The sequence below is a fragment of the Carassius gibelio genome, chromosome B1 (genome assembly GCF_023724105.1).
Source record: "Carassius gibelio isolate Cgi1373 ecotype wild population from Czech Republic chromosome B1, carGib1.2-hapl.c, whole genome shotgun sequence".
Taxonomy (NCBI): Eukaryota; Metazoa; Chordata; class Actinopteri; order Cypriniformes; family Cyprinidae; genus Carassius; species Carassius gibelio.
The window spans coordinates 27,380,984-27,407,985 of NC_068396.1; the positions used below are offsets into that span (position 1 = coordinate 27,380,984).

General features: G+C 36.1%; 2 protein-coding genes across 5 annotated transcripts in view; both read right to left on the reverse strand.

Moving 5' to 3' along the window:
- Positions 1-14,616, reverse strand: part of atf7ip (activating transcription factor 7 interacting protein) — a 36,506-nt gene extending 21,890 nt beyond the window's left edge. Inside the window, exon 1 of one of the 2 annotated variants that reach the window (XM_052545177.1) lies at positions 14,345-14,616. The gene's annotated coding sequence lies outside the window, so the exon portion shown is untranslated. Of the gene's footprint in view, positions 1-7,106; positions 7,173-14,344 lie in introns of those variants that run through there. The other variant, XM_052545178.1, reaches the window with a different exon arrangement.
- Positions 14,617-16,834: 2,218 nt separating this feature from the next.
- On the reverse strand, positions 16,835-26,481 carry LOC127948614 (neuronal-specific septin-3). 3 transcript variants are annotated; one of them, XM_052545182.1, is made up of 11 exons: positions 26,393-26,454; positions 26,225-26,316; positions 22,616-22,855; positions 22,397-22,525; positions 20,898-20,979; positions 20,005-20,142; positions 19,449-19,566; positions 19,264-19,359; positions 19,053-19,149; positions 18,346-18,397; positions 16,835-18,151 (listed from the first exon to the last, which is right to left on the reverse strand). In XM_052545182.1, the coding sequence occupies exons 2-11, from the start codon at positions 26,247-26,249 to the stop codon at positions 18,016-18,018; spliced, it is 1,113 nt and encodes a 370-aa protein (XP_052401142.1). In that variant the 5' UTR covers positions 26,250-26,316; positions 26,393-26,454; the 3' UTR covers positions 16,835-18,015. The 3 variants fall into 3 exon arrangements, with proteins under 3 accessions (XP_052401142.1, XP_052401144.1, XP_052401143.1); XM_052545184.1 differs by lacking the exon at positions 26,225-26,316 and having other exon boundaries at positions 26,393-26,481; XM_052545183.1 differs by lacking the exons at positions 26,225-26,316; positions 26,393-26,454 and adding an exon at positions 24,342-24,745.
- Between the last annotated feature and the right edge of the window lie 521 nt (positions 26,482-27,002).

The following is a 27,002-nucleotide window of genomic DNA, read 5'->3' on the forward strand; positions in this document are numbered from 1 at the left end:
AGGTTCTACTTTTTCCCTTACTAAATATACTTTACAGGTGACCTGCTGTGAAACAGAACTGAAACTGAGAACTGTTCCTTTATAAATCAGGTCTCAAAATATCAAACTAGCTGAAATTAGTTCTAGAGCAGTCACACTGCAGTGTAGCTCCACCCTCTTGATACTCCGAGCAGACAACGGAAAATTACAGGGAGAGTCTGGATCATACCATTATAAGGAATGAGAAGGGGAGACACTGCTAATTTGGACATTGCAACTGCCTCGGTTCCTAACAGGTTTCAACTACTTGTCATTTCCATCTGTGGTCCACTTACTCAGAGGTCCTACACATCCGCCAATTAGCATCAAGGTGATCAGCATCCTCTCTAATTAGTGCCCCTCACCATTAACAAATATGTGCATGTATAGACAAAGGTTTGTTGATCTAAAAATACAATTAATTGAGAAAATGAGTCAGTAATGCAGCGGTTCTCAAGCGTATCTCAACTCAAGCATGTCTACATTATGGAGCACACAAAGAGTTCATGGGAGGGGGAGGGGGGGATAGCTTGGACTCTACCATGTTTGCAAATGCGTCTTTAAAGCATGTTGCCTTCTACACCAATAAACAATGTCCTCGGGACCCCTACTGTATCCTGCAAAACCTGACTGACAGTGATCAGAATAGCCTGCAAGACCTCTACATGTCTAAACAAACTGTTGTGTTTCCAAGTACGGAAATACAAATTAAGTATAAGATGAGAAACAGAAGTACATGAATATTAGTGAGGGTAAATCTCATTGAAGTGAGTACACAAATGCAAAAATGCTAAAGAAGTCAAAAATCAAGCTCTTCCCAAATGCTAATACATAAAGCAATTCTCCATGCAACGTTAAGCGTGCAATGCATGCAGCGGTTTGATATTTTTGGCTACCTTTCTGGATGAATGCTCACATGCATGCTTTACCATGCACAGGTAGAAGCAACAATGCTAATTAGAAGCAACAATGCAACTCTGCTGAAACTACAAGTGCTAAAAAAAGATTTTTTTTTTACCTAGTTAGGAGCTTGCAGTCTTAATTGAATGATGAAAGAGGAAAGAAATATGCATAGGCACTCTTCATTTTAAATAGAACTGCATGACCAAACATTGCTGATTAAATTAATATTTAAAAAGGTGTTATTCTATAATTTCTATATTCAAGGTTCACTAACAGCAGCTATTACTTTAAGTGAGTTGTTACGAGTGCCTTTGTCACTTGAAAATAATAAAACATCAGGGTGTAAAATGAAACTGCATACACTTACAAGATCAAAGCTGCTGCTAAATTAGGAAACAACTATGAGGCCTGGTACCAGAATTATGATTTTTTTCATATCTACTGCTCTCTATTCCCCATGAAGCTTTATACATTTAATTTTGCTGTACCTTTATACTATTCTTTAAATAAATATTACAATAACTGATCAGGTCTATTTTTTTAATTTGGTTATTTAGGCCTGTATAAGAAGCTCTCAATAAAAGTACCCATTAAATTAATAAATATACATTATTGTTCATTTTTGAGTCTTAAAAGCTTAAAATGCAATACAGATTTCTAATAATAAATATAATTTCTATATAATAAAAATAGCCTAGAGACATAGCTGCAAATAAATTTGCTACTGAGACCGAAGACAACTAGGAAGAAACATACATGTCTGGAAGTGGAATATACCATTTTCTAAATTTCAGGGGAGCAGAAACATTTGGAGCTAAACCATGACAAAAATCCAAGATATATTAAAAAGATATATTAAAACTTAGAACTGTTGGTTAAATACTTAATCTAAAAAAAAAAACAATGTACAAGAAAACAGCTATCATTTCTCCACGCTACTATATGCTCAAACCAGCTACTCACAGATTTGGCAGAAACTGGCAGAAACCAGTTTAGACTAGCTCATTAACTGGTTGTCACTGAGTCCTTGTGTATCGAACGGAGTTTGAAGGTTTCTGGTAAAATACACAAAAACTATCTGATCTATTATAAAATGTGATAAATTTTACAATGATCAATTCTTCTCATTTTCTGAGCAATAACACATTATCACTGGGAAAACCCACACAATTGTAAAACACATACATGAAATGGAACATATTTCATTATCTAGAGCTTAAAATTCCTGTAAGAATGTCTAGATCCAAACACGGCACAATGGCAGTGAAGCATGCACACTGCAGCTACCACTCAGAGCCAGACTTCAGCAAAGTGTCTATAAGAGCACCTCCCCCATTCTGCCATTTCAGACATTGCACTGCAATAACACAAAATGGCCACCAGCTCGGCTCCTAGCAAGGCCAACAGTAGCAACTGCAGTGTTTCTGTGAATTAAGAGTGAAGAAACAAAACATGCAAAGTGTCTTGATCTCAAAGATTGTCTAATTTAGTCCACAGATTAAATTAATCTAGCACATTTCTTTATCCTCAGGTCAAGGTCATCTGTGGGCTTTGTTTCTTTTCAAAAAATAAAATATAAATAAAAAATGTATACTGTCCCACCATCATGGTTACACCACTTCAAGACAAGGCGAAATGTTTTTCAAGCTGAAGCTGGTTCATCCCAAAACCTAATCTGATGTAGTTTTTTTTCTACTTCTTCATCCTCTAAAGAACTACTGACTGTTGTTGCTGAAATCTTGCTCACAAATTAATAAAACATCTTGACAGATTCCGTTTCCTCTCCTTTTCCATCTTGTATTCCAAAGCCTCATTCCGACAGCAATTTAATGTGAAGCTCACCGAAATAATGACACAACAGAGCAAATATAATTATAAAAGACTGAATTAAGATGCAACTGCATTTCGTGTGTTGCGCAAGTATACATTGCATTAAGTGTTGCCACTAGGGGTGTTAAAGCAGACATTGGTGTAAACTAGAACAGCAACAAACAATTATTTTGGTAGTCAATTAATCTAACGTTTATTAAACGTTTAACTGGCTAATCTTTAGAGGTCGACCGATATGGGTATATCCATAGCCAATGTCGATATTTGGAAATCAGGGCAGTGGCTGGCCGATATAAGACTCAGATTTTTGGTCTGATATGTTTGGTCAATTTTTTTTTGCCCTGGCATCGTAAGCTGAAGATGTATGTGGACAAGGCGCTGCTGGATAGTGTGAGTTGCTCCGTCTCATGCAGCCAGAGGGAGAGAGATTATCTTGTACAGCATTCCGAAACGATGCTTGGCCCACTGCAGATGCACCTGCCTATAAATCGTCCTAATCTGCAGCACAATCGGCCAAAGCAGATTAATTTAAAAAAAACCTTGGCAGATTAATCGGCCAGTTGATCAATCGGGTGATCTCTACTAATCATCGATTATTACATTGATTAACTGGGTAATTGGGAAGGCTAATCTATTTTTCAGTCTTGCAATTCGTTAAAATATACACATATTTGCATACGTATAGTACATACATCTTATTCTGTTTGTTGGATTTATTTTGGCATTGAGAGGAAAGCAGGATGTTCACAAATAGTAAAGTGTTATTTTCTTCTATCAAAATTATTACCCCCAACTACGGTTGAGATGGCTCGCTGAAACAAATCGAAGAAAAAAAAAAAGATTCACTGTATTTATTTATTGTATCTTATTTGTATCGTATTTGTATTTATTTGTGCGGTTGCTTGTAGTTTTATTAGAAAGTATAGTTTTTCCATAAACATAGCACATACAGAACTGTACCGAAACTGTGACTCTAAATCTGTGAAACAAACTGAACCGTGAAAGTTGAACCGTGCCACCCCTACCGCCTACCGAAAGAATAAAAAAAAAAAAAAAAGGGTCGTCGCCATGAGTATTAGGGCTGGGTATCGATTCAGATGTTCCAGACTGATTCGATTTCAATTCACAAGTTCTCAAATCGAATATATTTTGATTCGCCTTGGTAACATCGCACAATGCAAATAAGAAGGTGACATCTAGTGGAGAAGACTAGTAATTAGATTTACGTTCATCTTACGTTCAATGTTTATGGAAACTATAATTATTAAAAAATTATAATTGTTGTCAGCGTTGTCGATAATGTCGACTTATTGTTTCAGCCCTGGTGTAAGCATCTGCTTGCCATTTTCCCGAATGTGGAAACCTACGGTCATGATAAGTATAAAGAGAACCTTGCCGAGCAAGTAAATGTTAAACCATTAATAGGTAACTAAATAGATCCAGTTAATGGCACAGTCATTGGAAACAACCAACTCTCGCTGCCTTTATTATGGAGCTCGGATAACGATCACAATAATAAAAACGCAAGATTTTCATGTATTTGCAATGCACTGAGCAAGCATTCACTTCTGAATTAACGTGTACAATACGTATGTGGCCTAAAGGTCTTTTCTTCAACCCACACCTTCAGTCAATCGACACCTTGTGCTTGATGAGTGACAGCCAAGTAATGTCCTGATATTGAACTAAATTGGCATAGAGCCTACAAAAGATATGCATAATTTGTAAATTTAATATACCTTCTAAAAAGTCGAAAACAGTGAAATATCCAGTCTAAAGCTGGGTGCACAATGACCTGTTTATAGTAGTTCTTTACAAATAGACTGTATGAACATGATCCCAGCTATAAGCCATGTCACACTGTGGGATCTTAGAAGTCATTAATGTCAGACTGTACGACATTCAGGACTTAAAAACGGACATACGCAAGAAGATTACTGCAGAATTTTACTCCACCAATCCATGACAGGTTCGGTAAAGGTTAGGCACACTCACATGAGGAACTGAAATTGTGGCTAGCAAGCAAAAACAATCTCTATCCATAATTTTGATTATGGGATGTCTAGAAAAGAAAAACAGAGGAAAAAATTAAAGTTTGTGTGGAGTAAGAGGAGGTATGTTGTGGCACAATTTGGGAACATGTCAAACTAGCAATAAAAAACTGCTGATTTTGGCGTAGGATCAGGTGAATGTTTTAGGATTGGCAAAAAAAGTCGTACAGTGTGTACCTGGCTTAACACTACTTGCAAAGACAAAAAGTTAATAAATCTGTCTCCATTTTATCCATTTATATGAGAAGCACGGGTATTACAAATAACCCACGCTTAGCGTTACGTTGCACTTCGTTGATCAAACAAACACTAATGACTATATTAGAATTGTTTACTTACCTGCATCAAAGTGGAACCTGTGAATCAATGGTAAAATGTTCCGAACAAACTAGAGATGTTCCGATACCCTTTTTCTCTTCCCGATACCGATTCCGATACCTGGGCTCAGGGTATCGGCCGATACCGAGTACTGATCCGATACCTGGGTGTATATCTGTATATACAGCTGTATATACTACTAGCCCTGTGTAAATTGCTAGAATTTTTTTATGGTGTGCTTCAGACAGATCCCTCAATAAAACATGAACAAATACATGGTGAACTACTGTATTTATTACAGTATTTTTATTATCTAACATGAATTTGACAGTATTATTTATTTTCTTATGCAAAAAAGAACTTCAAATGCAGCCAAAAATCTAACACCGCAAACTAAAAAAGGTATTTAAGTTTTACAATATAACTGTATAAAAAAACTGCAACAAATAAGTCTAGGAATATAAAAAAAGATCTATTAATCAGATAATCTCTAACAAGTAAAAAACAAGTAAAAAACAAGCAACCATCTAGGCATAATTATTATTATTATAGAGATGTATTATTATTACTGTAGGCTACAACAGTAGCTTTATATATTGTCAATTTACTCATGTAAACCAAACATTTATTTTAATGGGCTGCCATGAAGATCTTTGAGTGTCTGTGTTTATGATATGACAGTATTCTCAAATGAAACGGTAAATTCTCATGAAGTGACGGTTTATGCGTTCGTGTCCTCATGACACACAGCAGAGACTACAAAACAGCGAGCTCTCGCGCATCTGTGCCAGTCACCCACAGAGATGTAGATTTTGCGGGAGTAATATTTAAATAGTATTTTGCAGTTTAATATTCACAGACACTAGTATATATTCGGCTACTGTCTGGAGCCCTGCGTTTTGACTTACACGGAAGCGACTGAACGCAGTTGCCGGTACTGAATATACTCGAGAGTCTGTAACTACCGGTACTACAGAGACATACTGCTAACCACTGATCTATAATATAGTAGCGGCTTCACTGTCTTTTGGCAGTTTAGAATGTGATGAGTGATCCAGTCATATATAGATAAGGGCTGCTAACGCGTTTTCATTTCTTCTTCGCTGCTCTAAACAGGGGTTGCTTGTGGCAACACAGCACAACTTCCTGTGTTTTCAATGCATTTTGAGCAGCGAAGAAGAACCGTGCAGCGGTTAGGCAAAGCTTGCGGTCATAACTAGGTCTTTTTTAAGAAAATGGTATCGGATCGGTATATGGGTTCATGTACTCGCCGATGCCGATGCCAGAATTTGTTGTGGTATCGGAGATATTTCCGATACTAGTATCGGAATCGGAACAACTCTAGAACAAACAAATGATCCCACATTCACACAATCAGGCACAATGTTACAAATAAAATTTCAGCCACTTATTCAACCGATGTTTGAAACCTTTAGAAGGACCTGTAAGATTATGTTTTTCTACAACCATGAACAAATTGTTTGGGGATCTTACCCTACATCTTAATTTGTCACTAAACAGTAACATTAGTAACCTGTCCACTGATGAAGTACCTAAGCCACTAACTCTTTATCTATTCACTAAGACAAGCATGCATGCTGCAGGGGTGGAGACATTCAAATGAATCCAGCATCCTGACATCTTATAGTAAAGTTACCCTTTACAAAAATATGATTCCTCAAGAGCAGAAATAAATTACCTCAATTATTTTTGAAACAGGTTCTCCATGATCAGGACTGAGCACACCCAACCCACAATATATCTACCAAAAAAAAACTGGTTAAAAAACAACCAATCTTACACCTAGGTGAATAGGTCTTTTCTAAATGCTAACACATTCCCGCTATTGCTAACCAAATCACAAACAGGCCACTCACAGAACATTACGATTAGTACAATCTAAAGAAACAAATCATACATTAACTCAAAGATTCTAATCATAACACACACAGATTTTTACAGAAAGAAGAAGAACTTTGAGCTTACACTGCTATCATCAAATGCAAGACACCTTCTGCTTGGAGGAAAAACCTGTAAGTCTTCTCTAGCCTTAAATCAAAAGTCTAGCAGTAAACTGAGCAGGCTGGGGGATGGGCGGGGGAGGGGCTTGGAGAGGATTGTACCATTATTTTGAAGAGGTATTACTATTAATAGTAAAATTAACAAAGACACTAAAAAAATCCAAAAAAGCAGTACTGAGTGTATAATTTATTGCTTTTTTTCTTCTTTGAATTAGCCTTATTGAAAATGTTTTTCTTTCTCATATCACAAACTTTAAAGTGGACATGCTATGAGAAAGTGTTAAAAACAGAAAACTGGGTGAAAATAATGTAGTTGGACTACACAACATATTAAACTTAGCAGAAATTAGCCTAGTTCTAGAGCAGTGGTTCCCAACCTCGTTCCTGGAAGCCCCCAACACTACACATTTTGCATCTCTCCTTTGTCTAACACACCCATTTCAGGTCTTGGAGTCCCTACTAATGAGCTGATTATTTGAATCAGGTGTGTTTGATTAAGGAGACATGGAAAACCTGCAGTGTTGGGGGGCCTCCAGGAACAAGGCTGTGAACCACTGTTCTACTGGACAGTCACACTGCAGTGTGGCTCCACCCTCTTGCTAAAGTAATTCAGCAGAGCAGACAACGGAAAATTACTGGGAGAGTTTGGATCATACCATAATAAGGACTGAGAGGGGGAGACAATCTAACTTTTAATCGGCAGAGGAAGCCAGGCACAGGAAACAGCATTAAATGGCAGTCTGCAGTTTTCATTGACTAGGAAGGGTAATAACAGTATCTACTCCCTTACCTTCTCCTGTAGTTCCAGCAGAAAGGACAACTAATAGCCAAGCAACGATATGAATAAAGAGATTTTATATGTCATATGTGTATCTGTTAAGAAATGCATAATGTTGTTTGATAACACATGTAGTTAAAAGTGCTACTGTTGAGGTTCTTATAATGTACAGTTCAGAGTTTGAAGAGTGAATGAAGAAACGAGAATAAGAAATTAATAGCTGTCAATTTAGCCCAATTTTTGTAGATTAATTTGTTTATTTTTAAGCTAGGATGTAGCATGAGGTCAGAAGGTAGGCAAAGAAACAGAAATCTGATATCTTTGTTCTCAGAGGACATAATGCGAGAGGGAAAGAAGCCTCGCCATTCAAGTGTGTTAGTTATTAAAACAAATCCAAAAAAACTATGAACGAGGTAAAAAAAAAACAACTTTATTTAATACCTGTTTTTACAAATGATGACAGGAAGTAGGGCAGAAATGGTGGTAGAAGTATTTGGCAATGCCGTTTTGTCATTGTTTTGTCAATTCCATTTGGTGCCACTGCTTGCGCAAAAATGACACATTGCGCAGTTGACCAATTTGTCACTTACCCTAAGAGACCAGTATTGAATTCATGCTGTCAGTTCAGCACAATTTGTGTGTGTGTATGTGTGTGTGTGTGTGTGTGTGTGTGTGTAGTGGGTTCACTACACTAAATGCACAGAGGCTAACAAATGTGCAAGCAGAGGCACAGATGAACAAGCATAATACATTCACACCATTCCATGTGTCTTGGAAGCCTCAGTTTGAATACATTCAATCTTTAATGAATCGGTAACATTATTATTGTATGCTACTGGTTTCCAGAAAAGGCTAATAAGTCTGTAAGGTACCATTAAACATTAGAAATTGGATCTTATATTGTTTGTTAGCACACATCCCAGTTGGAAAAAAAGATGGCAAAAAACAAAGCATTTGTTCCGCCAAACACAATATAGCTAACAGAAAAAAATGTACATTTGACACTGCTGCATAGTTCCTGTAGCATAACTAGCATAGCATGGCGCTAAACTGCTGTGGTCACATGCATGCAAATACACAGATGAGCTTTGGAAAGCAGCCAAGCACGGTAGAGAGACATTAAGTATTATTTAATATATTAACTAGGGCTTAATTAGGTCAGCAACCATAAACAAACAGTCAGAACAAAACACGCACAGAAAAGATCGGACACAGATGAAACCCTATTGTAAACATAGAAAGTAAAATTGTTCCCACCTAAAACTTTCAGGTTCTATTAATTAGCAAAAAGCTCATTGGTTGTTAAAGACATGAATATTAAACAGCACCCCTCATAAGGAGAAAGATAAACTGGAAAAACAAAATGAAAGGATGGACTATACCATTATGCATAGGGGAGTGTCTAAACCACATGTCTACACCACATGTTAATTAGAACAACAAAAAGCTCCATCATTTTGAACCAATTTCTGTGCTGTTGATAATTTGAAATCCTTATGATATTTACACAATACTACCAATATTGTAACATGTTCACATATATGCCATTTTAATAAAGGAGAAGTCAATCATGAGGCACCAACTGATATATAAGCGTGGGGGAGGGGTGACAGAAATGGGGCTGTACCATGTGCTTTGCAGGAGATTTTAGGTGTTCTCTAACCGCTTGTAATGTTCACATTAATTGATGCTGAATTAATTTTTTTCGTCATGCCAACCTTTCAAAATACTTTCTCACTTGAAATTTTCATTCTTAAATTATGTTACAAGTATATATCAGATTACGTGTACATTCTTGCAACAGGTGTTAAAGCATGCATGGCTTTAGTAATGTCTTTAAATAAGAATATTACACTTTTTGTCCCATTATTCATATTTGTGTCTATTTATATGAGCAAAGTAAATTAATTATTATTTTCCTGCTCAAATATGATGTTTTTATTTTATTTCAGAATAACCGAAAATATATTAATAAAAACAACTGATCAATATTTGCTTATACATTTTATCATTGAATCTTCCTTTAAAATGATTTATACTATGTGTATTTAAATTATTAGTTTAGCTAACGTTCCTGTTACATGTCAACGCAAATCTATCATGCATATTCCACGGCCTGCCTAGTGCCTACTGTCTGTTTGTATTGATTTATATGGAGATGGCAGTGGCCGGTTATCATACTGAAGCAAATATTTGGTGTTAAGCCAACTACTATGAGCAGTACTGTTGTGTGAACAGAACACTGAGATGATGATGCTTGTATTTTCTGGTCATGTGAATTTAAAGAAATAACAGTCCACCCAAAAAGAAACAGTTGTCATCATTTACTCACATTGTCATGATACAATTTAGGAATGAGAGCAAAATTTTTATTTAGATTCTTTAACTTCACCCTGATCTACTACATGCATTCACAAACTTTTCATAATACCACAATTATTATACTATTAAGATAAAAAAGTTTTCTAATCACGATATGACACCAACAACACAGATTGCTATTTGGTTTACAGAGATGTAATATGAATCTTTTTCAGCTAACCTGAGATCTTTTGGAAGGCAGACTTACTGAAGAAATTCCATTTGTAATTTATTTTTACTTATTCAGAATTAATCTCTTTTCTTTGTTGGGACATTGTTGTCAATAACCCTGGCATTAAACAACAAAGCCTTAAGAATCGTAAAAAAATCTCCTAAAACCCAAAATAGCTGTTTTGTTAAGAATTTGTCAAATTAATAATAATACATTATCCATATGGCACAAATAGCTAGTGACCTGAAATCTTTATTGTTCATAGTGCTGCTGTGCATTCAGGAAGTAAAGCTGTGCTACCACAACCGGTTTCAGCCAGTTCTGTCATATTCTCTACACTCAGAATATAAGAAGCTCTCCTTCCACCCCTTCTCCTATTATTTTAATACAATGCAAGAATTTTGAGTTATCTTAAAAGATTCACATTTTGTGGAACGTAAAGATCAATCATTAAACTAAAACCTTTTTTAAACTATTAATAGTCAATGACAGTATTAAGAATCGTAAAAAAATATGTAATCGCTTAATTCACATAATAGTTTGTACAGTTCGACTCTTATAAAAACAGTAACATAAGATCTATGTGGCACAAATAGCTAGCGACACAGCTGTTGTTCAGTGCCATTGTGTAATCAGGAAGTGAACCGGTTTCAGCCAGTTCTGTCCTAGTCTCTTCACTCAGGATATGATAAGCTCTCTTACTCCTTCCTTTAATTTTTTAATTTTTGAGTTTTGATAAGAATACATGTTAGAAGAGACACATTTACCTTTAAGATTAAAGTTTGTGCTTTTAAACCATTACATTATTTATGACAAAAAAAATATGAACGAAAACTAAGAAATAACATATTTAGAATTTTATTTTTGGTGGATAAATGATAGCAAAACCAGGACATGTGGCATAACAGTACACATTAAAAGTGCTTAAAAGGGAAGGGAGGACTGAACCATGTACTCTTGGAACCACAAACACTTTACACTTGCCACTGCACAGCTTGCATCTGTAATTGCATTTTATTGAAGTATGCTCAGACCTGACATCTGTGAACAAATGTGTAAGACTGTCACGCAGTATAGAATTGAAAACATACCAAGAAATACATCGCGCAACAGCACAGCTACCCTGTGACTCAAACTAGCACAGTAATTCCCCTCCCCCACTATGAATGTCAATGGGTGAGTGGAAAATTACTGACAGAAAGGACTGTACCATTTAAGAGATCTTTAGGGATGGAACTAAAAAACAAACAATCATTTAATAGTGCATTATAAAAAATAGACCTTTACCCCAGTTGAGTAAAAAATAATACATTGCTATATTATAAAAAATTTTTTAAAAAGAAACTATTAAAGCTGTGGAATAAGTAGACAGGCAAAAGAAGTAAGACAATTCACCTTGGTGGCACATGTCGTAGACATGAAGCGCAAAACATATTATATTTATTGAAGATCGTGCATTTTCAATAGTTGTCCATAACTCAAGTCTTATTCTTTGGTGGTGAATCAACAGCTCAACTTGACTGCTCATTTATATCTTGATGTTCCTCCGCAGGGTTCTGAACTGTGAAGTGAATGCACCTTCAACTAGGCCTGGGCTATCTGAGTATAGTTATGAATGGCTGACTATGATTAGCAAAGATTTTTCTACATTCTCTTTAATTGGATCTATTCCAGTCTAACAAGAAAGATTTACTGCCGTCTACTCTAATCCCTGATAACATGACTCAACAGACCATTCTACCCATCTCCAAATGTTGATGTTCACAAGTGCACAAAATGTTTCCAGACATGTCATGTAGTGATAATAGTGGGATAAAATTTGTCACCGGCTTCCAAATCCCACAATGTACTACTAAGATGATCGACATCAAGGAAATTTAAGACAAAGGTGCACCAACTTCTTGAGCTATGCACACGCCAAAACCAGCCACAGCATTTTAGGTTTCTTTATGGGAGTAACATCTTCAAAGAAATATTTTAACAAAGCAGTACAAATACAAATACCTTTTAAGGTATACTCCATTTGACAGCATGTGCGAACATAGGCAGCCAACACATACACTAGAATTTTTAATCCCTGTCCAATGTCTGTGTAATTTCTCTCCAAAAGTTATAAGCGACTCCCTCATAAACTCATGTGAACAACGGCTTGGGGCAGTGTTGCCACTTTGTGTCAAGTTGCATGTAAGAGCTGTGCATACATTATGCAGAAATAGTCTGTGCAAGTACAGCATGCACATACGGTAAATCAAATCTTCTTTTCAAAAAAAAGTTCATATTCATAGAGCAATTTTTGGTGTTTAAAATAAAGGAGGAACACCATTTGTTTTTGTTATTTTATATTTAATACACTTGCTTTGTACAGAAAGGGTAATTTGCGTGATGTGATTTTTTTTTCAATGTTGTTGTATAATTAACATAATTCCCTCATTACCATTTAAAGGCCCTGGCCTAATTTACCCAATCTAAGGCCTCTGACCTGATTTGGTCTTTATCTCAAAGTGACCTGCATCCAGGTTATCCATTTTTATCGGTTCATGCATTCCCATCTGACAAATGATCTTGGGATTGCTAGTATCATGCTATTCTGTTTTAGCAAGTAATTTGAAACAAGTGATTTGCTATTAATAATATATTTAGGCTTAATGACGCCAAGCAAAATAAAATAATGATGAACTGCAGTACTTGGAAAACTGCAAACCCCTATGACTCACAATAACATTTAAGTGGATCCTTAATTCATAGGCCTTGTTGAGGCATGACTGGTTGAATCACTAAAGATGAAGTGTGTCATTTTCCACCCCAAACAAAAATTAATGAAATTGCACAAATAATGCCAATTTCCAAACAGTTCAGGTGTTTCTACAACACTCTGGCACTACAAAATTTGAGAATACCAACCAGCCTGACATAGCAATACTGGCTTAACCAATGGCATAAGTGTGGGGTTGAGCTGTTTACTGAACAATAGCACTCGTGGTGGGAGTATTGAAGAGAAACCTGTTTGAAAACAATTTATTTATGTTCTTTTTTTTTTTAAAGTGGTTTTAGTTTTAGTTAGGCATAAAGGTCATTTTTGTACTAATTTTAAGATATTTCTCTGTCTCAGTAAGTTTTCCCCATTAAAAAAATTAAGCATTATAAACTATTAGCACATTTATAGATGTTTAACAGTATTTACACATAAATGAGATGACGACTCATAGTATTCATAGTTTAATTGGAGCTATTTTACTTTAAGTGGAATGGGTCCCTCAGGAGGACCAACATCTTGAGATCACATGACCATAGGTAAATGTCACTGGGCACTTCTGTTAATGGAATAATGAATCATGGCTGACAAATTAGTATTTCTTCAGTGACATCAGTGACAAAACTTTTGCAAACAATGCTACATTCACATCAATATCAACGAGCCAATATAAATATAAATATATATATATATATATATATATATATATATATATATATATATATATATATATATATTAGTTTTTTATTATTTTTATTTATTTATTTTTTTGTAAATATAAGTGATTTTTTTCCAGGTTTGATAGGAATTACATTGTAGTTATCACTCTGGAGAAACCAAACCCTCCAAAAAATGATTCCCCAAGTTACATTTCTCCTTATGTAAATTCAGCATAAATAGCATAGACAGTTTAAATAGAAATGTATTTCTATAGCCTTCATAAAGTTTGTAAATAGGTTTGCACCTGATGTGCAATTATGTGGCAGGTAAGTCACGTTACATTTTAAATACAAACACAGCCCAAATTCAACCTAACATTTTTATAAACAAAACATTAATTACAATAGAATGTATATTAAAGGTAGAAATTTTCTCAGACAAAACTTAGACAACTGATTTTTCAAAAGTGTGTAAACTCACCCAGTCTACGGTTTTGGTCAGTCAGAGCGCCTTACAACCGGTATCTCCAAAGATTCGTCACTACGACGGTCTCGGTTTCGTATTGTATCGATTTTAAAACAGCACTTTAGCAAATGCGGATTCAGTTGGTAACGTCTTTATCGTCACGCAACGGAATAGCATACAGTCATACAGACAGCTGCACAGGGTGACTGACTGTAGGCTACAGTGAGAGCGACAGCGACTCTACCACAGACAGTGTAGTTTGCTTGGTGATTCGCGCTTTCTTTTTCTCTCCAACGGTACAACAACAGGGGGAGGAGACACGCGTTTCGCGGGACAGCAGGAGAATCGAAAATTAAGCACCTCCTACCAGCATACGAACATTTTCAGTATCGCGTGCTCGGTCTTCAATCAGAATGTCCGTTAATAAATGTGACGTGGTCAATCCATCACCAGTGATTAAGACTGATTTTCCCACTGGTTCAACCATGTTCAGTTGAATATTATTTGGGTTTGATATAGTAAATTAATGATCAACAATTATTAATTTAGCTGTATTTTTATTCAGTTATAGTATGTGCCGTTACAGAGCATTAATAACCAAGCTCGAGTTTATGTTTTCGTCTTTCAAACACCCTGACACTCATGTCCTCGGTTTTCAATCCTTTCTGAACTGCTACATAGCACCACCTTTCTAAATATATATACGAGTTGCCAAGATACACCAAAACGCATCATAAGAGTTGTCATGTGAACAAGTATACAGGTTTAGTCCTGAGTGGGCTAAAAGTAGAATTTGGTTCATTTCGAATCAGTCATGAACACAATTTTTGTGCGTTATTTAAATGAGTTGACGCTCAACGCGTGTTTTTATTCTGGACCGGTTCATGATTCAATCGGACTAACGTTACCTTGGTTTATATTGTGATTCGGTTCTAAAATAAGAACCGATTCAAAAGAATAATTCGTAAATGAAAGACGAAGCTGGCAGCGATTTCATTTGGGAAATACTCGTCCATATTAGGCAACCGTAAGTGAAACGGAACGTCACGAGAGTTCAGATTTCTCTAATGATTATACTTATGCTTATTTTGTGGACAGATACTGAATATTAACGGAGAAGGATCCCGTGGCGGAGGGGGAGGGAGACTTAATGTGAGGGGGAGGGGAGCTTTGACCCTTGGTAGGATTTATGTCTGCTCATATGCAGTTGTTTTTCAGATTACATTTTTTTCTTTTAATAACTAACATGATACACAGAAGTAATGTTAAAAAACAAAGGTATTATTTTTAAATGCATAATTAGTGCACAAACCCAATACATTTCATATTTTGGTAAAATGATTAACATATTTTAACTTGATTCACACGTTCACCATGGTTTTAAATTTTTTATAGCAAACAAATCTAGTGAAAATTGCGGTCACTATATGTAGAGTAGGTTTTGTTCTAGTGAAGGTCAGCCATTTTGTTGTCATGACTTGCAGCATGTGGATTTCTCTTTTTGAAATGTCTACTAACTGCAGTACCGCCTTTGAGCTGCTGGGGAGCTCAAGATGAGAGAAACGTTTATGTAACCAATATAAAGCTTCACTGGACAAGGTCACATAATTATTTGCGCAACCTACACAACTTTACCTTAATTAAACATAATGAAAAAAAGTTAATTATTAAAAGGGTTATATCTAGAACTAATTAATTTGCTCCTCCTCCACCTAAAGCTCTAAACCATTTCAGTGGATTCCACTGGATCAATAACAGAGATTCACTCAAGTTATAAATACTCAAATGAGGTCTAAAAGTATCAGTATAGTTGACTACCTAACCAACACTCACTAACAGAAGTACTTCTCTCAGATAAACAGAGCAGTGAGAGCGATTGGCCCCGCCTCTTTTTCTAAGCCAGCCACAAATAACCGGAAACGACACACGGAGAGACAAAGACGACGGTATTGCTGTATCGTCTAAAACGCCACGATAAATAACGTTGTCCAAATGAGAGCCAACTTAAAATCAATTTACCTCAGTGCCTGTCTGTTAAAATATCACTGGAACAGCCGCGTGTTGCAAAGAACACACTCCAAAAGATAGATAGCTCTGATATTTGATAAATGAGGGGTAGTGTAAAGGATTAAAGGCTCTAAATAGACTGACTGCACTTATAAAACGGGGTTTTCATCAAGTCAAAGCCATGTTACAGCGTTTGGCAAGAACGACACACGCATGACACGAGGTAATTCGGCTGGATTGGTAAACGCGGTGTGAACCGAATACAGTGGACTGTTGTGTTGCAGACTGACGATTCAGAATCGCGCCACTCACTGGACTCTTGTGTGTACACTGACTCCGTTTAGTCTTTAGTCGCACAGCTCGCTCTACAGGCAAAATGTGGGAAATGCAGAGATGACAGTCGCTCTTTTCCTGTTTCTACAATAAAAATGAAACTTCTGTAGAAAAGACATCCGCTAAACTGTGTGTTTACACCCGTCCAGAAAAAAGTCAAGGCAATTATGGCAAACATATTTATTAAATTAAAACATAAGTATCATAATAAATAAAACATAAATACAATATAAATAATGTTTCATAATTATTTTTCAAAGGGGTTTTATTATTCCACACCTGCATTAATTAAACGTGATATGAAAAACATGAATGATTGGTTTACTGATTTAGGTTCAGAATTTTTAGAATTTCTACATACATAATGTATCAATATCTGATGGAATTTAGAATGACACATAAACACACATTTGGCAATGTTGGCACACATGAAAAAAAAAATCCATCACTGTGTTTGATCGTTTTACCATTTATAAAATGTTGATACAGCTTTATAATTTTTAGTGGGGTGTGTCCATACAAAATGTGCTGAAGAAAAACCTCAAAACTACAACTCTTGATTTGGTAAAGGCACTGATCGTTTTTAATCAGTGTTCTTTCGGTTTCCTCTTGAAGTTTAATTGGCTGCTGGAAAGCTATTTAAAGCCACTGGAAATCCTGGCGTGCATTTAAACTGTTGTACCTGTTTGGAATGATCTGTAGGTATATACTTCAGTGGTCACTTCAGAGTCCTCTGAGACTTGCTTTGGCAGAGTTACACAGCAAAGGTAAAACAACGGTAGTACTACAGAATCTAATTTACTTAGAGAAACCCCGCTGTTCCCTTATAGGGCCAAAGAGATGAAATACTTATTAAAACACTTGCATGTTACTCATAACTTGAGTATGTTTAATTGGCATAGGTACTAAAAGTGTGCTAAATGTTTTAATAAATAAGGCCCGTTGAGCTGCAGGCTGCAGTGGCAGTGCAATTCCCCTTCTAACAATATAAAACTGATCAAATGAGTCTAACAGAGGTTCCAGTAGAGGACAGATATGCCAATGATGGGCTATTTCCAATTACAAATGCTTTTGCACAAGGCTATGTACCATCATATTAGACCTGAAAAAGATTATCACGAGCAAACTCACTCACTAAAGTCAGCAGTGCCAGCAACAGGGGAAGGCTTTTTCTAATTTTCGAAGATTGTGCGACAAGAGATGATGACCAGTTCCACAAAGGGTTAAAAGGAGCATAAGGACAAAACCTCCACAGCGATGAAATCATCTGAACATGCACAGCTGAATTACTACAAGATGAATCCTAGTCTTCTCTTGCATCCTTACTATGCCGCTCAGTTATTTCCTCACAGGTTGCTTTCTTGTGTGTCTTGGCCAGAGGAGGTGATGGGCTGCAGACCTCCGTTATCGTTGAGCCTCTTGGCACGGTAGGTCTCGTAGTGGATGTTATGAGTGACCTCCTTCAGGTCCTGGAGGTGAGACCTGAGTATATGATAATGGATGACAACAACAGCATTTATTTAAAATAGAAATCTTGTAACATAATGTTTACAGTCATTTTCCTTGCTGAGCACTCATTCAAAAAGCACTCTTTCAAAAAAAATCTTTCTGACACCAAACGGTAGTGAATACAACAAAACTAAGATTAGTATATCAAATAAAGTTTGATACATTACCTAATCATGAAATCACGAAGTAAGGAGAATTCGCAGTGATTTGGGTTTTCAACTAAATGGATAGAACAACATGTTTTGTCAGAAAATATGCATCAACACAATATACTGTACACTAATACATTCTTTATACTTAATGCTTCAAAAAGTTACACTCAAATACGGTTATTAGGAAACTGACATTGTTGGTTAAGTTAAATTGTTATAGATGCAATAAGTATATACTAACACAGAGTAAGAGATCCAAAAAACATGTTTGTTTTTCTAACATTTGTGACTAATAGCATCTGAGAGAACTGAAGAACCTGTCATTAGATTGAAAAAGTGATTAAAATGCTCACAATGTTCACATATTTGTATTACTTTGAGCAAACATACATATAAACCAAAAACATAATCCTCTTGGAAGCAATTTCAGTCCATGTTTTAAATGCAACATAAGATGATTATCTGCAGGGACAGAAAATGCACCCGATATAGAAAATGACCCAAATATTATAGGTTTGTTAGTCAGCTGCGGAAAGTTCTCATTAATTACTCCAGGATTTTAACTCACTACAGCATCTACTTTGATGTAATAATAGAACCACCTAAAAATCACAAATATTTTAATCCCAACTGTTACAGTGAAACAAACAATACCATTTTTTATTTCAGAAATCTACATAAAAACAAGTGAAATGATACAGCAAACACTTCTGCCCACTCACCCTCCACCACTCCCCAGGCTGTCTTCCTGCCCAAAACCCGTTTGCCATTGACCTGGTACTCTTTATCACTTCCTACCACTGCAAAGGGCATTGCCTCCTGTAATGCACAGATTTAATGGGACAAACATGATGTGAAAACACAGGCTAACAGATGAGTGATGAAAAATGGGATAACATGTTGGGGAAAAAAGATGTGCAAAGTTCCCCATACCCTGATTTTATCATTATCACTCTTATCCTCCATGTCTTCATCAAACTCCTTCTGTGGATAACACTCAATCCCATACGCTTCCAGCTCCTTCCTCACCTGCAAGGGGGTATGGTGAGCAGTAGTTAATCTGTGTCAGAAAACTAACTTGATGTTGAATAACCATGTGAATCGGTCTTCATTTGCACCTTCTGTTTAAATTCAGTTTTCTCATCAAGAGTAAGTGTGTCCGACTTGGCTATGACAGGAATGATGTTGACCACACGACTCAGATGTTTCATGAACTCAATATCCAACTGGCGAAGCCTAAGAAAGGGGAAAGAGAAATAATTAATAAACTGATAGAAGCTGATTTGATTACAGGGCCACCAGCCTTTCTGAGGTTCACAGTCTGTCTAATGCAGTGCAGTCAAGCATTTAATTTTTAACTACAGACTATGATTCTGTATGATCATGTTTGATATTTTGAGCCAGTTTTTGAACACATTTTGTTTTAATTTGTCTAATGTGTCTAACACTTTGTGTGTTCAGAGCGACATGAAAGTCCTGTAGTGTATGATCCTCAGATGATTTTTCTCTATAACAATTAACAATGTCAATAAGTTGTAGAAACTTAAAAGATGCATCTGTTTTAGTTTTTAATTAACAAAGCTGCAACTACAAGCCTTTTTTAAACTACTGACAAATAATAAAAAGAATGGTATGTAAGTTAAAGTAAGATATTACTATATAATTCAAACTCACGAGTGTCCAGTTGGAGATATGAAGTACAAGCAGCAGTGCACTCTGGTATCAGGGATGCGTTTCTTGCGAGCAATGTTGACTTCTTCCTTTAAAAATTTCTCGTATTGTTCATTGATGTATTTGGATATGGGCTCCCAGCTAGGAACGCATTGGAGGAAAAAAAAACAACAGTGTTGGATGTTGTAAGCGAGTACACAAAACTTTGAAATAGCAAATGAAAAACCACTGATGCTTGCTTTAAAGCAATCTATTGTATGAAGTTCTGCATACATAAACATGACGTCACATGATGTGAATGGAATATTTTGTTATTGAGAGGAAAGCGCACAAAACATTTTAGTATATCACTGCTCATGTATTTCGGACATATTTTTACCCCAAGTAACAAATGAAAAAGACATATGTAGCTATGGTTCTGTATGAATAAAAAGCTGCATTAAAGACATTTTTTGTTGTTGTTGTTGTTGTTGTTGTTGTAGTCAGCATAACTACCTAACATCCAGTGCAGCATTATTTTGTCTGAGGCATTTGAATGACAAAGGAAAAACACTGTGTCCCTTTAACTGAGATCCTTGGATCCTTGGAGGGCAAGCTGCCAAAGCACACTCACATTTGGCAACACCACCAGCAATCTGATTCTTGTCTGTGCACATTAAGTGCAAATCTGGAAGTCAAAATACTGTCCTTACACGTTTTTGAAGCCAGTTAGTAGCAGCAGAAATTAAAGACACAAATGACCCCATTTATTTCAGCTGACACAAATGCATGTCCTCAGTTTCCTAGATGCAGTGATCCAGGATGCAGTGGCATTTTGGGATTATTTGCAAAAACTAAATCAGTTAAAAATAGCTGCCAGTGCTCTGGCTTTAACAGAGAAATCACACAATGCTCACCAATTTTCATTGTTGATTTGGTCCCCAAAACCTGGTGTGTCAACCACTGTTAACTTCATCTTCACCCCTCCTTCCTCAATCACTGCAAAATCAACATTTATCACAGCTACAAATAAAGCAGTTTAAGGTTGTTTTTGTGAGAGGATACAGTGGTTCAATCTCATAAGATAACACCATTTTTGTTCATATAATGAACATGGTCCAGTGTTGTGTGGACACCACTGAATTCAATTATATGGACACAAACAGTAAGACATTCTTAAAGGGACAGTTCACTGAAAAATGAATATTCTGTCATCATTTAAACTCACATCGTTCCAAACCATAAGACTTTGGTTAATCTTCTAACTCAAATTAAGTAGGGCTGCAAAATGATTAATCGCGTTTAATCTCATTCAAAATAATGTTGTAAAATTATGTTTACATACTATATGTGTGTGTACAGTGTATATTTATTATGTATATATAAATACACACATACATGTATATATTAAGGAAAATATTTATATATAAAAATGATATACAAGCATAAAAATATATACATACAATATATGTGTGTGTATTTATATATAAATATACAATAAACATATATATAATAAATATACACAGTACACACACATATAGTATGTAATCATAAACTTTTATTTTGAATGCGATTTATCACAATTAATCATTTTGCAGCCCTAAAATTAAGATATTTCTAAAGAAAGAAACCTAAGCTGTTTCTGACAAAAGGTCATAAAAGCATTGTAAAATGAATCCATACAAATCAAACAGTTTAATCCAAGCCTTGGATCTTTTCAAGTTGGTGACCTGGATCTTCAATGGAGGTACGATATAAATATCTTAATTTTTTATTTTGACGTTTAACCAAAGTCTTATGGGTTTCACGAAATAAGGTTAAGTGAATAATGGCAGAATTTTAATTTGGAGGTGACCTGTCGCTTTGAAAAAGACAGAAAGTCATGCAGGTTTGCAATGAAGTGAAGGGGAGTAAATGAGGACAACGTTGTCAATTATGGGTTAACTATTCCTTTAAGTCAGATGATTTCAAATAAAATATTCCACCTGACACCTATTTCCTCCCTTCATTTGAAACACCATCAGAACAATATCACACAAGGTCAAAAATTAAATGTACAGCCTTTTCTAAACAGCATTTGGATATATATGATATCATTAAGTTTGCCAGCTGTTCACTTATCTATAGGGGATTCACAAACAGCTGGCCTCCTAACTTGCCCTGAGCACAAACATGCCAGTCTAGACATATCTTACTCACAAGCACATATGGTTTTCTACAGGCCCTCGTGTGTATTGATTACATCAGCCGATACTAAATTAGTCTTTCTTAATTAGCTCACAATGTCTTTTTCCATCCAGGAAAGGTCTGTCCTTTAGCAACCAGTGCTTAAAAGCTTTCCTTGAACAAGCGATGGGTGCAGTTACTAAATGAGACCGTTAAATGTTTGGAAATCACATGATCAGCATGCTCTTACCATGAGATACAGATTTAATCTCAACAGTCTTTGGGATCTTCTCATCACGACTCCAGCTTGTGCTCCTCCTGCTCACCTGTGACTTAAAGAGAGTATTCACTAAAGTAGACTTCCCAAGACCACTTTGACCTGGAGAGAGAGCAAAAGAGGGGGAATGGTAAGAAAGTGCAAAAGGTTTAAAAAAAAAAGTAAAAGTAAACAAACTGCTCTCCCACCCACCAACCACCATGATGTTGAAATCAAAGCCTGTCTTCATGGTCTTCTTCCGCATCTGCTCGATGATGGTGTCTATTCCAATGTATCCAAGCAATGCAGATCCTCGACCTGACCCTTGACCTTCACCCCCTGTTCCTTGGGGTGAAGACACAAAGGGACCACTAGAAGGCAGGGCCACATGAGAGGGCTTAGCTGGGACGGCAGGTTTTGGTCTGACTTCAGGGGGCACAATTTCTGACATGTCTGTGTGAAAGAGTAAATGACAAACAATCAATACATTTAATCAGGCTAGATGTTATTTCACTTTAAAAACCACACATAGTAATCTAGATTTAAATATAGTAAACACAATTTTGTTTTGTGATCATATATTTAAGGTGCTACAAGGGATCATTATTTTTATTATTTATTTTAAGTTAGTATATGACTACCTTTAAGTATTATAAATAGTAAACTTTGTAAATGAAAACATATAAAGAACAGTACGACTTAAAATAGTTTATACTGATATTAGTTATGATACTAATTTACATTCAAATATTATGTATATTTAACTTTAAAATGCAAAAGACTTGCAGCAAAATATAACTTGAAATAATTGTATATATGGATATTAGTTATGATAATATAATATTAAATGTAAGTTCTATACAACTTCATTCGCGTTTTATGAATATGACAAATTTGCTAATAATTTTCGTCTATTTTAATATTAATTAGATTTTTATTCGAAATTTAATTTCCAGTTTACTTTCTAAAAGCACAACTTACCTAATGTCGGTCACATTTTATTTTGTTTTGTGAAGCAGCATATCTGATATGTATTCTGTTATATTTAAACATAAAGGGATAGTTCACCCAAAAATAAAAATTCTGTCATTTACTCACCCTCAAGTAGGTGCAAACCTGTGTGAATTTCATTCAGCTGCTGAACAAAAATGAATATATTCTGATAGTAGTCACTGACTTTCATATGACAGAAAAAAAGAAATCAATGGTTACCATCAGCTTATTAGTTTACCAACATTTTTCAGAATATCTTCTTTTGTGTTCAGCACAAGAAAGAAACTGAAACAGGTTTGGAAGCGGATAGTGAGTACATGATGACAGCATTTAAATTTTTTCCTTTATTTCACATTTCTTTTTGCCTAGACGAGTACAACATAAGTGAAAAGTGTCATAGCTTATCCCTCTAACATACTCTGTATTGCATGTACGATCTGTTGGTGTTTAGAAACAACGCGATTAACTGAGGAAAACTACAAATATTAGACATGACTTAACCATTTGCCTTATAAAACCTATAAATGCTATTGTTCTCTAGTGGTCCTATTTCCAAGCCTAGTCCACTTTAAATGCTCCACTTGAGTTGTCGGTCTGTATCAACACCATATGCCACCCAAAATAAGCAACAACAATAAATAATTCCAGAAGCCACTACACAAATCTCTTCATCACCCACAGCTGGACCTTTCCCACGCACCAAACCTCACAACATGAGATGTTTCCTACACGAGCGACAGTGATTTTCGTCTTTCATTTAGTGGATGTTAGTATTATTGCCATATCAAACGTTAGTTTTTAAATGCGGGAAACCAAACATAAACATACATGGATCGATGTACGCTTCCACCTCGCCATTTGTTCCATTTATTGATTTCTTTTAACCTCAGAAAGACCCGTATGATAACGAGTAACGTTAATCAGAGGGAAACAATCTTCCACTCACCGATCCGTGTTTGTGCAGCGGTCGCAGGATATATTTTATTTGTCCACCTTTCGCTGTTTTACAGTCTACTGCAGTATAAGTAGGCTAACAGGCAATAGTTGAACAGCCGTTAGGAAGTGATCATGTGTTCAGGTGCCTCTTTCCTTCCCCTCCGTCTCTCGCCTTTCTATTCGCAGCTCGATGCACCTTATTCCTTTCTCCACCCTTTTCTCGTTTCCAAGGAAACTAACGGGAGACTGGTGATGCAGAGCGCATGCGCACTGCTGAAATTAGGATTTCGTGTCGCTAGTTGGTTTTTGGCACTCTGCGAGGCTATTTAAATCTCAGTTGTTTGCCTATGTTTGTTTTAGGCTACATTTGTAAATATCTTTATATTCAACTTTGCGATGGTTGTTGCGTCATGCTGTGACTTATGATTATTTACAGTACTAACATTGATATGTGGATCAATGTGGATCAATGTGGACTCTCGTTAATGAAAACGTTTTTTTTTTCGGTTCCAATATATAGACCGATCAAACTAATATATAATTTCTTAAAGGGATAGTTCACTTTGAAATTATATTTTGGTATGTTTTAGCTTGCCTCAAACCCATCCAAGATGTAGGTGTCTTTGTTTCCACAGTATTTCCCATTTTGATATTTGTAGGTCAAACCGTTCTTGTCTGTGACTCATATAATGCAGGTCTATGGTCACCACCTCAAAGAGCATGCACAGAGAAGTCCAAATTAAACAATTCCCCATCATAAGTACAAACTGATGGCCTAAAGGGGCGGTCACACTAGACTTTAAACGTGCGAAATTATTTCGGACACCGATGCGAATGGCGGGAGCCAGATAAAACGGTCTCTCCACAGTTATCACAATATGTGCTTGTACTGTGTCTTTTGCGACGCGTCGAAAGCGTCTTATTATATTGCAATCTCTGTATCTCTCTCTATATAAATATGCCCTAAGCAATAAAAAAAAATAAAACGTCCTCATTCAAATGTACTATCTGTTCCTGTTTCCACTGACACTACGAACTATGCAGCTTCTTTTTTATTTTATTTTTATAATCTTTTAAATATGTATTATATAAAATAGGACGCCGGCTACAGCTAAAGTTTTAAAAGTTTCAAAGTTTTTAATCTCTGTACAGAGAGGTCACGCAGTGACGTATCGATCTTCTACTGGTCCCACATGTTCACGTGATGCGAATTCGCAGGTCAGAGTTCACCAATCTTGAACTTTGGAATGCAGCGAAATGCGAAATTTTTCGCATGAGCTTGCGTTTCCGGTCTGACGCATTCGAATGCGTATGAATGGAAGTCAATGGAGAGAAAAGTGCAGTGTGACCGCCCCATAAGACACAAAACGAGCAGTTTGTGTGAGAAAACGAACAATATTTATATCGTTTTTACCTCTTGTACACAACCACATCCAAGTGAGTTGAGGGCGCTCGCACTTCCTGGTGCGTGACGTGTGCACGTGTTCTGGCTTTGTCTGCGCAAGCGCCGGATAGCACCAAAAGTAATCTCTTGGATGTGGTTGTGTACAAGAGGTAAAAACAATATAAACACTGTTCGGTTTCTCACACAAACCGATCGTTTTGTGTCATCAATGTGTACTTACGATGGGGAATTGTTTAATTTGGACTTCTCTGTGCATGCTCTTTGAGGTGGTGACCATAGACCTGCATTATATGAGTCACAGACAAGAACGGTTTGACCTGCAAATATCAAAATGGGAAATACTGCGGAAACAAAGACACCTACATCTTGGATGCACTTGAGGTAAGCTAAAACATACCAAAATTTTATTTGAAAGTGAAACATCCCTTTAAATATGTAATTCTTACGGTGCAGAATAATTTAAAAAGAAACTATAACTATCCACTGACAACAATCCCGTTGTCCTGACGTCATCAAGTCCTTTTATTTTCCAACCCCCTTGTTCCACTTGACTTGCTCCATTGTGTCCTCAATGAATATCCTGAAATACGTATTTTGCAAATAACTTAAAAAACCCACAATACCACAGAGCATTTTAAGTCATGAAAACTACTCACATTTTGGGCTGTCTCGTGTGCTCTGTTCACATGTGAAGTGTTTGTGGCGGCATATGTAGTGTGCACTAAAGTGCCGTTGAGCCTCAGTGTCTTTTACCTCATAACCGGGTTATCTTACTGTGTTTAGACAGGCCTGTGCTCGATGATAAGGCAGAGTCCCTATTTTGCAAGCTATACCATTAACAGTTTGTCTCTATATATCCTGGCTTATATTCAGAAAACGCTTGCATATTCGAATTTCTAGGGTTCATATTTGTAGATTCATATTCAGTATTTTGAAGCACTGTCCTACCACAACTTTTTTGACTTATCCTTATTTTTATATGGTTATAACATTTTCTCTTTTAGACATCAACGTCACAGCCTAACCACCAGTGTTTGTTTTTTTCACATGATCTAAAGAGCTGGTTGTCATCTTTTAATTTTGCATTTATAGTTGACCATTAAGATTATGATTATTTCAGTTGATCATCAAGGTTCATATTACAGTTCCAATCTAGTAGCGGATTCCATTCAAGAGTTCCAATGAAAAAGAAAGTTATTTTGAGTGATAGCTTGCTATGCGATTGTTTTTTTTTTTTTTTTTTTTTTTTTAGTAAGTGAAGTATAT

What these genes read in the sequence shown, in the direction of transcription:
- LOC127948614 (XM_052545182.1), bottom strand. Translation starts at nt 26,249, where the DNA reads ATGACGTCAGGACAACGGGATTGTT. An exon ending in GATTAAATCTGTATCTCATG is followed by an intron (nt 20,980 to 22,396) that starts GTAAGAGCATGC and finishes TTGATTTTGCAG; the next exon opens with TGATTGAGGAAGGAGGGGTG. An exon ending in ATATCTCCAACTGGACACTC is followed by an intron (nt 19,567 to 20,004) that starts GTGAGTTTGAAT and finishes CCCCTTTCTTAG; the next exon opens with GCTTCGCCAGTTGGATATTG.